Source organism: Rattus norvegicus, chromosome 5 (assembly GCF_021556685.1).
Source record: "Rattus norvegicus strain SHRSP/BbbUtx chromosome 5, alternate assembly SHRSP_T2T, whole genome shotgun sequence".
Lineage (NCBI taxonomy): Eukaryota > Metazoa > Chordata > Mammalia > Rodentia > Muridae > Rattus > Rattus norvegicus.
This window is the reverse complement of record NC_141538.1, coordinates 157746443-157758697: the sequence shown is the minus strand read 5'-3', so window position 1 is coordinate 157758697 and position 12255 is coordinate 157746443. Positions and strand designations below refer to the sequence as shown.

Below are 12255 nucleotides of genomic sequence, written 5' to 3'. Positions count from 1 at the left end.
GTCCCTTCTCCCAGCCCTAGAAAAAAAAGTGTCAAGGCAAAGGGACACAAGCTACTGGTACAGGGGACTTCTCACACTACTTAAGCCAATGGTCTTTCTGTGGAGTGACTTCAGACCTCACTAGGCCTAATGGCTGGCCTCAATCCCATGGAACCTGCGGCTGATCATCATGGCTCCAGAAAGGAGGGTTGTGCGAAGGGTTGCAGGCTTGGGGAGGATGTTCACCGCCCAGCCTGTTTTCCACTACTGTTCAGACACAGCCAAGGCCCAGCACGGACCTGTAGGGCCGCCGTGTCAGCAGCTTCTCTGGGATGGTGCAGAACCACTGGGAAGTGCTCTTAGGCAGACACTGAGAAAAGCTGGACAATGGAATCAAGACAAACTTGGGTTCTGCTCTGCCCAAGACCTTTGGAGGACTTGTCCTGTGTACTCCATTGGTAAGGGATGGTGTGCTACTCAAGTGAGAAGAGCAGGGCGAGGATGGCAGGCAGCACTACTGCAGACACAAGAAGTCTGTCAGACGTCCTTCAGCAGGCCCTGCCAGGCCTGGGGTAGGCTGGCTCGAGGGTACACAGCAAGCAGCTGAGTGTGTTAGACGTCTTTTGAGAACTTCAAGAGGAGAAACTATTTCCAACAGAGGTCATTACTGTTGAGCCCATGTTAAAAATGCCCAGGGAGAAGAGGAGCCAGATGCCCATCTGTGAGAAGGCTCTGCTCTGCTCTGCTCTGCCTGGCTTCTCGGCTGCCTCAGTGGGGCTTCCCCAGGCAGTTTCTGCTGGACAGTCACGAGTCCTGAGCTGTTTGGTCTGTACTCAGGTTGTCTCAGCAGGATACTGTCTCAGCAGGACACTGCGAGTGCCTGGTTTGAGGATGACTTGCCATTTATCTGCCATTACTACTTTGTAAGTTTACTCAAAACCAAAGCTCGGCTACAGTGGGTCCTGGGTCCTTCTCCAGAGGGACAGAGCAGGCCTTTGTGAGAGATAATAAGCAGGGAGACTTCTAGAGAGCTCTGGTGACTTACACTATGTGGGCTTTCGTTAGTCTTCTGACGGGACTGCATTAATGAGGTGTGATCATAAATGCGGTTTGGCCTATAGCAGTCCCTTTTGTACTGGCAGCCCCTGCCCCACATGAAGCTACTCTAGTTTACCAAGTGACAGGATAGTGGCTGACCCTCCCTCAATGTGTGAACTACCTCTCTGGAGTACAGCAGGACAAACAAGTATGTGTAGGGGGAGATTCCAAGAAACCAATGCCAAGGTCTCCATCCTCCTTGCTGAATCTGAGAGTTATATGAGAAAGAACTGTACAATCTTTGAAGGAGAGAGACTGTGTCTTTCCCCCAGGGTAGGCAGGCAGACAGGCAGGCAGGCAGACAGGCAACCTCCTTAGCCCAGGTGGCATCAGGAAGGGAAGCCTGCTCTGGCAGTTTCTGGCAGTTCCAAGGCTAACTCAATCCTCTGTTGCTTGTGCTCTGGTCTGCCAGGGCTTTGGAACAGCACCTAAACAAATTGCCTTTGTCCCTCTGTTAGAGCTAAGCACAATACTCTTGCCTTTTGGCTGCAAAGGCTTTGGGGAAGCAACATGGTGCCTTGGCTGTGGAAGTTATCCAAAGGGGACCAGAGGCACCACAGGCCCAGATGGTCTGGCCCAGGGAGCAAACCTTGTGAACCAGACATTCAGAGGGGCTGATGTCACCAAAGCCTTTGGTTGACTGGCCCTCTGGAACAAAGAGACAGGAGTTAGCCAGCTCTTCACAGGCTGTGACTGGGTCAGCCTTTTGCTGAAGTCTGGGAAAGGCTCTTGGGAGCCAGCGAGTGGGAGCAGGTCTCAGAGGCCCTCACCCGTCAACTGAGGTCCCAGCTGGGGACTCGGGGTGCTGGATCAGTGAGTGCACAGGCTCTTCCCCAGGGCGGGTGGGCAGAAGAAGCAGGCCTAGCAGTGGACACAGCTATTCTCCCTATCCTGACCCTTTCCTGGAGCCTCTCCTCTCTGGCTGGCAGCCAGCAGGAGACTGGGAAATCTTTTCAAGGCTTTTGAAGTAGATGCTGAGCCCTCTTCTGGCTAGGGACAAAAAAACCATCCATGAGACCCCAGAGGAGGCCAACTCCGTTCCAGCAGTCTTCCTGGTGTCACTGCAAGGATGAGTTCACTGGAAAGCACTGGGCGAGCAGAGGCTAGACCCTCTTCCCAATGTGTACTAAGTCATTCATTTATTTCAAGATGTACACACTCACTCTGGCCGGGACAGCTCACAGCTCCTAGGTACGCATAGGTCCTTCAATGGCCTGGGCGACAGACAACGTCATAGCCAGCGCAGCACACACACACACACACACACACACACACACACACACACACACACACACACACACACGCGCGCGTGATAGAACAGGAAGCCTACAAACCCCAAGCCACTCCAAGAAAACTGAGGGAGGAGGGGGTGCTAATGCAGCATCCGTGGGGGAAATGAGTGCACACGGAGAGATGAATGAGGGGAGAATGCAAGCTAGCTTCAATCTCGTCACCGCGATCTCATTTCCATGGGGATGGTCAGGGGACTGAGTTCAACAGGTCCTTTAGGAAGCTCTCTGGGTCGGTGATTTCTGATAGAAGACCTGGAAAGCAGAGACAGTGTGAGTGGGAGTAGCACAGGGCCCCCAGCCCCAACGAGTCACAGAAGCCTTGTTCACGCATAGAACATACTGTGCCAGCATGTTCCAGTGGATTCCAGCAATGGTGGGGAGGTGGCCCTGTGTGACTAACAAACACTCTGCTCCAGAAGTGGGTGCTGCCAGAGACAGTGTGGCAGAGGGAAGCCAGCTTAAATTCTCCAGAGTGGAGGATTTCAACTTGCCCAGGGGTCACTGAAGGGGCTCCAAGTTTTTCTTGTTCTTGTTCAGGCTCTCCGACCCCAGACTGGCCTCAAACTCATTATGTAGCTGACGACCTCCTTTGAACATCTGTGCTACTATGTCTGGTGTATGTAGTGCTGAGGACAGAACCCAATGCTTCCCACATCCCAAGCAAGCTCTCTTCCAGCTGAGCCACACAGCCCTACCCCAGGGTGGTGACCTGTGTGTGTGGACACCTCATGTATTTCTCTATTGTCCTCACCTTCTTTTCTAAGACTGATCTCTCACTGAATCCAAAGCTTGCTGGTTGGCCAGACTGGCTAGCCAGCAAGCTCAGCTTGGGGATCCTATCACCGGCAGCTGTCCAGTGCTAGGGTTACACCTCTACCTGGCCTTTATGGGGTGCAGGGGTCAGAACTCAATCCTCATGCTTGCACAGCTGAGCCATAGACAGGCAATGCTGATGGCCTCATGGGCTGATGGACAGAGCAGAACAAAGGCCTTTGATTCTTCTGGGCTTCGGTCCCACCAGGCCTAAATTCCTAAGCAAGCTGCCAGAGCTCAGGGTTCCATTTCTTCAGCTTTCAGAAAGAGACAACAGGGTCCCCTCCCTGCCTGCCATGGGAACTAACTGAGGTTGGCCTTCCTAGCAGAAGAACCCAGTGCACTCTCTACACAGAGTCAGGGACCTGACCTCATCAATAGTGCAGAGGAAACACTGAGGCAAACATGAGCATTCAAACCAGTCACCTCCAAGTATCTGCAGGACCGAGATGCAAAGCAGCCAGGCCGCTTCTCTTGGTTCTGGAAGGTGTTTTGTTCTTGAGTCTGAACAGAGCACGGCTGCTGTTCTGGTAGTTTAAAGGTCTGAAGTAAGGTCTGAGGTCTAAAAGCCTGACCTCACAGAGGAGGCTGGAGGCTCTGCCGCTAGGGCCTGTGCAGGGCAGTCCTTCACCCTGGCCACCTCTTCTCGATAGCTTTGACTTCCACACAGACAAGCTCTGTGTTCTTGCCCAGGACTAACTCTGAGGGAAGCAGTAAGCCTGTTGCCTCAACAGCCAGGAAGAATAAGGAGCTATGAAGTAAGAAAGAGAGGCGAGCAAGGGCGCCTATAGCAGCTCAGACAGCAAGGCAGACCCAGAGACACCATCCCAGGGCAGAGTACCCACTGGGCCATGAAGCACAGCCTGAAAGTCCCCAGTGCTGGAAAAACAGGAGAGTGCATGCAGACAGGCTCAGACCCTTAGTGGGTCTCCTTCCCAGAGGACACAAAGATAAGTGGGAATGTTAACAGCAGTGCTCACTTGGCAACAGGGCCTGGGGGACCCCTCATCTGTATGCATACGATTCCCACAGTGACCACTAGAAAGCCGAGGAGCAGGAGCAGTTGACACAGAAGCTGGGCAGGCTCAGTCACATCTGCTTCAGTGCAGTACCTGTGCCCCTCTAAGACAGTGCCAGTGGAGACTGTGACACACAGTGCCTTGGGACCCAGGAGCTAGAGTCTGTAATCCTGGGTTGGTCCTTCCAAGCCTGAGCCCAGGCCATGCCCTGCTCCCATCACTTTCTAGCTATGAAATCCAAGCAAGAGTTACAGTATTTGCACCAGAGTGACCAATCCTACAGATCGTTTGTACAGGGGGAGCATGGTCACGAGGGAGCTAAGGCACACCAGCCCCATGTTGCCCTTGCCGCGCATGCTCACAGGCACTCCTCACTGCCTGCCTCTCCACCTACTGCCCAGGGCTGGGAGGCAAGGAAGGCAGGGGGGCCCTTTCTCCTGTTAATTCTGACTAAAAGTCAGAACCAGAGGTCTCTGCTCTACCCACATCCACTGATGTAACCGCACAGCTTCCACTAACAGCACAGCAGGACAAGGCTGAGCAGAGCAGCCCAGAGCCCTGGACTCACGTGCCAGAGGTGAGTCTCAAGGCACCGGACAGTGCATGCAGCACTGCTGCTTTCTCGTCTGTGGGTGCTTTCATTTGGGGGTGGGGGGCGATGGGAAGGAGGCAGGAACCTGTAGGAATCCTGCATAGCTCTGGCTGTCCTAGAACTATCTGTGTAGACCAAGCTTGCCTGGAACTTACAGAGATGCGCCTGCCTCTAGAAGCAAGTCCCACACTCCTGGCCAGTGGGCTGTTTGAGCGGTCAGTGTGCGCCCGCCTACTTCTGCTCTGTGAAGATGAAGGCAGCGGCCAGCCCCTGAGGCAAACTCGGGCTCTGCCCCAGAGAATCTCTCCAAGAGAAAACTGCACTGACCTGCTGCGTCGAGGAACTCTGAGAAGGTCTCCACTGGCATGAACTCCTCCTGGAAGGTTTTCAGGGCTTTGTCGGCAGCTTCGTAGATGGGCATGTCATTGTGGCGGATGTACTCAGCCAGAGAGCAGGACCAGCCGCCCTCAGTGTTACTAGTGGGCACCTTCTACAAGAATCAGTGGGACATGGGGCCAGGTGAATAACTGGATGGAGCTGGCTTTCTTTCTGTGTCTAGTCAGCTAGACCATCTCAGTGCTACCGAGAGCCCACCCAACATTTAACAGACCCTTTCTGGAAACAAGGAGGTCCTGCCTGCAGGGTTCACCAGCCTTGTTCTCTCGAGGCCCTCTTTGTTTATGTAATGCTCTATATGATCCCACCATTTCAACATGGGACACCCCACACCTGCGTTTCTGAAACCCAAATTTGACTGACATGCTCTGACTAGACCACTCCCCTGATGATCAAAGGGCTCACTACCCTCCCCACAGATGTGTGGGTCCAGGCAAATAGTGAGCAGGCCATCCGACTTTAAGTGGGGCTGTGTAGGGCTAATTTACATGGGGTAAAGTGTTACACAGAAAAAGAGCAGGAAGTCTATCAGTGTGCTTAGAGCTTACTGTCTGGAGGGTGCATGACAAAGTGGCCTCAGCTGCTGACAGCTGGAAGTGCAGGTCTGAGCTGAGGGTGTGCACCTCTCCCTAAGTGGTTCTTTGGGCAAAGAGCCCAAAGCCAGTAAAAAGCCTTGCGATGTGGCCACCAAAAGGGTTTGGCCAAGGACACGCACAAATCTCCTATCAGGGCTGACTGGGCCCTGACGCGCCTTACCTTAAACATGTTATAAATGAGATCAACGAGAGCCCAGAACAGCAAGGAAGAACGGTAGGCAGAATAGTCTTTCACCGCCTTATCTGTCAACCTGGAAAAGCAGAGCAAAGCCTGTCCGTGAGGACCCTGGAGGACACTGCAGAGACAGATAGAGAACCTGGGGACTCAGGGCTCGTGGCCTGGTCCCAGGGCTGCTGCACGAACTCCACCTGGCAGTCCAACACTGTTTTTTTTTTTTTTTTTTTGGTTCTTTTTTTTTCGGAGCTGGGGACTGAACCCAGGGCCTTGCGCTTCCTAGGCAAGCGCTCTACCACTGAGCTAAATCCCCAACCCCCAATCCAACACTGTTAAACTGAGGCACCACAGTCAAGGACATATTTAAACGCGGCTCTCAAATGCTCTAACTCAAGTACAAGGATTAAGTGCTCCCTTGTACTAGCCCCTCAGAAGGTCCCAAATGAAATAGCACCTAACGATGAAGAAGAAAAAACAAAGTTCCAGCTCAGACTTTCCCTGCCTCCAGGAGTAATTTACCAGAGAGCACAATCAGCCAAACCCGCGCTCTACAGAAAGCTAGCAAACCCGTAAAAAAGCAGTGTTGAGCAACCGTGACGTCCAGGACTGCCCATGCAACTACTCAGTACCTCTCGAATCCTAGGGTAATCCTGGAGCCACCCTCACACCCCTTCATCTCTAACGTGAGTGACTTAGAGGCTTAGAGGGCAGCTAGTGACTGGGAACACTGGGGGCGCCTCTGTCAAGGTCTACTGTCTGTGGCAGACAGCCCCCCCCCCCGTCCCACCCCTTAGGAGGAACCATCCCACTGGGCTCTAAGGCTCAGAATGCCCCAACACGGGAGTAAGGGGGGCTGCGGGAAGCAAAGGACAGAGGAGCTCAGCCATGACTAAGCTCATGCCCCACACCTCACAATGCTCTGGTCGGTCGCAGGTCGGTTGCAGGGGGCTCAGTATCCACTACGTTTAGTTCAGGGCCAGTGGAAACCTAGTCAACTTCCAGGCCAAAGTATCTGCTGAATCTCTTCAACGGTAGCTCACATACCAGGGGTGTGTGAGTGAGTGTGTGTGTGTGTGTGTGTGTGTGTGTGTGTGTGTGTGTCTGTCTGTCTGTCTGTCTGTCTGTCAGAGTTGGGAAACTGAACTTGGGGCCTCATACACACTAGGCGAGTGCACAGAGTCATCTGCCCCAGCCTTTAAAGCTATAGTTTGTGTGTCTGCTAAGGCTTCCTACCCCAGAAGTACAGGAGGTCAGACAAAACCTACTGCCAGTGACACCACCCACTTCCAGAATGAGAGACATCCTCAACCTCTGCTCAAAGGGCTCTCCTTCGAGGGTGCCCCAATCCTGGCAAACCCTCAGCACCTTTTCTAATCTGTCTGGCAAGCAGCAGGCTCAGAGCCTGGACCACAGCCGGGCTGGGCCCTCTCTGTAGCTGTCCTGCTTTGTTAAGCATGAGTCTTGGGTGACCCTGCCCAGCTTAATTATTTACAGCTAATTAGGAAAGGTGACTAAACTACAGAGAAAATGGCAATGCCCGATCGCAGCTCAAGCTGGATCTCCTAATTAGGCCAAATCAGCTTTTCCTCAACTGCTGGGCTGGAATGAGCTCCACTCTTGGTTGAGCTCAGCTCAGTTCAGGTGGGCTTAGACCCTGTTCTGCTCCAGGAGCCTGATAACCGGCCACCCTGTATGCCAAGAAGGCAATTCCTGTCTCACTTAACACTTTGGGCCTCTGAAGACCTAAGCTGACTTCCAGCAGCTAGTTAACTATTAACACTAGGGCTCCAGGCGATGATGTGTTTGGAATGGGGGCAGGAATCTAACACTCATTTCTTCCCACTTGGCCCAAGCAGGCTTCTTCCTGGACAAATTTAACAAGACAATAGCAACCTGGTCACCCTGGGACATAAAGTGCCAGAGCTAATGGAGGTAAAGATCCCAAGTGGACCAACTGCTGTCTCACAGGGCATGTCTTCACCATGGCTGGAAGGGAGCCTCCTTCTGCTCCCTTATCAGTCTCTATGTGTGGAAATGATCCCTGAGTCCAAGCTAACAAGTTCAGAGGCTATAGCAGGACAGGGACACCTGCTGACACTCAGCTATAGAAATAAGCTACCAGGCCACATGCTATATTGCTGCTCCTCAGGGTAGGTGAGGGACTATTCAGGATTACCATCAGCCCAAGGTCTGGCTACATGTACTCTTTATGCTGTGAACATGTACTCTGTGTGCTGTGACCACTGGGGTATTGTCAAACAGCTTGGGAGGAAGGCTCTGATTTCACTTGCAGATGGTTCTTTTAGAGAGCCCCCCTGTCTGACCCAGACTACAATGCAAAGTCAGGAAAACAAGGACCACTTTCTGTGTGTGCTCCTCTGTTGAGTGCAAAGAGAATCTAGAAGGCCTGAGGGGTGTGGGGCAGGAAGGAGGAACAAGCTTTGAGTCATTGGAAAAGAAATCCCCAGATAGAGCCAGACTGAGACTTCCCTAGTTTATAGCAAAGCCAGCAAGAGCCATGAAGTCAGGCTCCTTAGCTTAGCCTTCCCGGTCTATAAGTGCCTCATCCTATCTCCCTAGACCTCGCTGTCTTCCTCTCTGAATTTTCAACAGATTCACCTTATTCAATGACTGAACATGAGACCCAGAGGGGCTCAAGCAACTGTCAACCACCAGACTAAACACTTAGGAGGGCAGGCTGGAGCCAGGTCAACAGCCAAGTCAAAGCAGCACACCTCCACCAGGAACTCATGACCGAGACAGCCAGGGAACACACTGGAAGACACTGAATGCAGCAACTTCCCAAAGCAGGTACTGACCTGGTGGCTCCTCCTGGAGCCACTGCCCGGGCATGCGAGGCCACCAGCAGCCTGCGTAGGATCTCCACTCGAGTGGCTTTCCACTGCTCAGGGGGGAGGACATGCAGGGCTAAGATGGTGAAGTAGTGGGGCCCATCTACATCAAAGGCACTCTCTGTCCACTTCTCTCTGGGCTGCTCCAGGAAGCCTTGGAGGTTCTTCTCCTCCCGGGACGTTGCTCGGGTCCTGGAAGAGAAGAATTCTAATGGGAGCAGGGAAGGGATGGAGTCAACCAGGATGCCACTGGGCAAGCCTCTGAGCTTGTTGAACTTCCATCCACACCCTCCTCTTAGCAACCCAAGCCTCCTACTCTCAGGTCTGTGGCTGTTCGGAGGGCATGGTTACCGACTCTCCAAGGTGGACTTGTCCTAAAAGTCCAGGGAAGCCTAGGGAAGTCACTGAGCTGGTTAAGCAATAAAGCTGAGGAGTGGGTCCCTGACAGTCAGCAGGCTGCCTTCTCTGCATATGACTCGGTCTGCCCTGGGTGTGTCCCTGGTACCCAGGCTCCCTGTTTGGGCTGTTTGCTCACGACCAACCCTCTCTCCCCGTCCCCAGCACTCTCTTTCTGGTGGTCAGCTGCTGCTTGCCTGAACTGCCAGTCAAGCTGATGACCACGCACGCTGACTGCCAGGCATCATTCTTAGGCTGCATGTGGATTCTCCCACTTAATCTGCATGAGTGACAACCACCTGCCCCAACCGTGCAGGAGAGCAAGCCACAGTAGTGGGAACTAAGCACCGTGCCGAGCGATGACTAGACTGAGGCCCCAGTCTAGCTCTAGAATCTGTCATAAGCCTCTCTCATGACAAAGTCTTGCCAGTGGCCAGGAGTCTCCAGCAGTGTCCCTACAACCTCCTGGCACTCGTCTATGAGAAGACAAAACACCACCAAGAAACCCAGTGTGCAGACCGCAGGTAGCATGGCCACACACACGGGCTATAAAGATGCAGGAAGATGGAACAATACTTGGAATTTTTGCTCCTGTAAAATGGGTATGCCCAGACAGGGCTGGAAGCCTAACTATCCTCATCCCTGTGGGAACCTCAGGCTTCTGGCCTTGACAGGCTCTGCTCAGGTTCGAGTTTGCTCACTTGTGCAACAAATTTGCTTTTGTGAGTGAATGTCCCATCAGAGGTCCAAGTGCCTTACCACCAAGCTCATGCCACTGCCTAAGGGTCAGCAAAGGAAGCAGCCTGTGGCTGAGGTGGCTTCAGGGTTAGCCCTGCCTGGCCAAGACAACTGCAACAGAGCTGACACCTGAAGTCACCAGTTCCATCTGGCAGGGTCAATCCTGGGAAGTGTTTTCCTCACCAGGTCTCTGCCTGAGCAGTCCATTCTAGCTCACGGCTGCCAAGAGACATGTCTCTGCAAAACCCACAGCCTCTGTCAGGGCCCCAAGAACACTGGCAATTAGCACTGCTGAGGCCTGCAGCAGGCTCCAGACAGTAGAAGGCCTGTGCTGTTGGCAAAGCCAGGTGTCTGTCCTGATAGCCAGGGTGTTTGCAGATGATGTCATGAGCCCTGCCCTGAAACTGAACAATGAAGCCTGCAGTCTCAAGGTCAGACTTTTTCTCCCGAGGAAAAGGGAGGAAGGGAAAACAAATGTTGACAGGGAAAGGAAGGGAATATCACGCTGGCACCTCAACAGCATGGTAGCTGCATGGTGGACTGTGCCCATTCTTCCCACGGCTACCAGCTCTGCCCATGAGAGCTGCGGAATCTGCAGGAGAAGGGTCTGGTCTGCACCCAGTCAAATAAAACTCAGGAGTGCAGGCACAGAAGTATCTTAACTTGCTTCCAAACCAGGCTGTGAGCGGGAGGCTTCCACCCCTTAGAGGCCTCTTTGAAGCCATTTCTAAACAAACAGCTTTCTTCCTGGCTGCATTCCTGTTCAGTTGCTTTCCCAATATTCAACACCTCTCTCATCCTCGCCAGAAGAATTACTGCAGGCCAGTGTTCCACTCATGCAGCAGCCACAGACCCACTGGAAACTTGCAGCTGAGCAGGCTATGTTGCCCTTACTAAGGACGTGATCAGACTCTCACGCATGCTCCCTCATTTGGAGAGTGGAAGCAGCACCTTCTCCTTTCCTGCTCCCTCTGAAGGTCAGTCCAAGACTAGAGCCCAACTGCCTGACGTGGAGGGGACAGCTTTGGAAAGGAAGTTACCATCCTTGCTGTATTCTGCAACCTTCAACTGTGGACAGCCAGCCCCTCCTGAGCAAAGGCTGGGGATCTAACTAAGCAGAGAGGCTCAGGGAGTGTCGGCCAAGGAGGTGTCTTGGGTTACAAGGTACTGACGTGTTCAGGACGTAAAGCACAGTGTGAATGATGTACGGGATCAGGTGGATGTTGCTCTCCCGACCGCCCCCACCGGTGTCTGCACTGAATGACTGCTCCATGGCGAAGCGCAGGAAAAGCAGTTTGATGTCGTGGATGTTGAGCTGGTACGTGGGCTCCCGCTGGCCGGTACACTCCTGGAGGTAAGTGTTGTGCCTAAGAACAAGCAGAGCCACCATGACACGGAAGCCAGACTCCTGGTCAAAGCCGAGCTCCCTTTCTGGACACCTCAGCCTGCTGACTGCAGAGGTCAAATGGGGGCTCTCAGGAGGACTGAGCCCAGAAACATGGCTGCTTCTGTGACTGCATGTGAAGCTCTCAATATGGGAGAGAGGCCATCACTTTGGGGGTTCATTTCTTTTCTCTCCCTTTGCGTAGCCCTGGCTGTCCTGGAACTCACTGTAGACCAGGTTGGCCCCAAACTCACAGAAAACCACTTGCCTCTGCCTCCTGAGTGCTGGAATTAAAGGCATGTGCTACCTGACAGGGGGCTCATTTCTTAACAAACAGATGTCATGGTCACAAGTGGTGACATTCTGGTGTCAAGATGATTTATCCTTACTGATCTTTCATCCTACCACATGCTGTTTTCCTCCCCGGATCAATATACAATCGGTTGTGTTTCTTACTAACTGGATGACCCTAGGGAAACGACTCCACCCATGCCCCAGTCTGTGCACCTGTGCAGCGATAACCATAGTACACAGCTGAGCATGCTTCCACCATCACTGTCAATTACTGCCAGGGGTCTGGGGTACTAAGGACTCCACAAGGTTTCCCAAACACACGAGGACCCCAGACAAGCCAGAGAAGCCTTAAAAGGAACTACCCAACCCCCCAGCTGCTTTCATAATTTAAACATTAGAGCCATATAAGTGGACTCTGGGAAAATCTGACCCTAAGGGCTAAGGACACTCAACACTCACCTAGCTAAACAAGTGGCAAAAGCTGACTCAGGGACATGGGGGCCCCAGACCGGAAGGAGTCCATTGCACTTCGTGTTGGCGTTCTGCAGGGCAGCACTTTCCCACTCTTCCCGGCCTCTAGCCAACCTGGATGGGGACAGGGAGGAGAGCAGGGACAAGCAACTGCTGGAAT

The 12255-nt window shown here is 53.1% G+C and overlaps 1 protein-coding gene across 7 annotated transcripts in view; it reads right to left on the bottom strand.

Annotated features, from left to right (window-relative positions):
- Window positions 1-2193: 2193 nt before the first annotated feature.
- The window catches only part of Ubr4 (ubiquitin protein ligase E3 component n-recognin 4), a 108087-nt gene continuing 98025 nt past the window's right edge, over window positions 2194-12255 (bottom strand). For 3 of the 7 annotated variants that reach the window (XM_087549433.1, XM_087549434.1, XM_087549436.1), the window contains 6 exons: window positions 12084-12245; window positions 11119-11313; window positions 8780-9004; window positions 5946-6036; window positions 5121-5283; window positions 2200-2621 (listed from right to left, as the gene is read on the bottom strand). In XM_087549433.1, coding sequence (XP_087405559.1) covers window positions 2557-2621; window positions 5121-5283; window positions 5946-6036; window positions 8780-9004; window positions 11119-11313; window positions 12084-12245 — 901 coding nt within the window. In that variant the 3' untranslated portion in view covers window positions 2200-2556. 7 annotated transcript variants of the gene reach the window in all.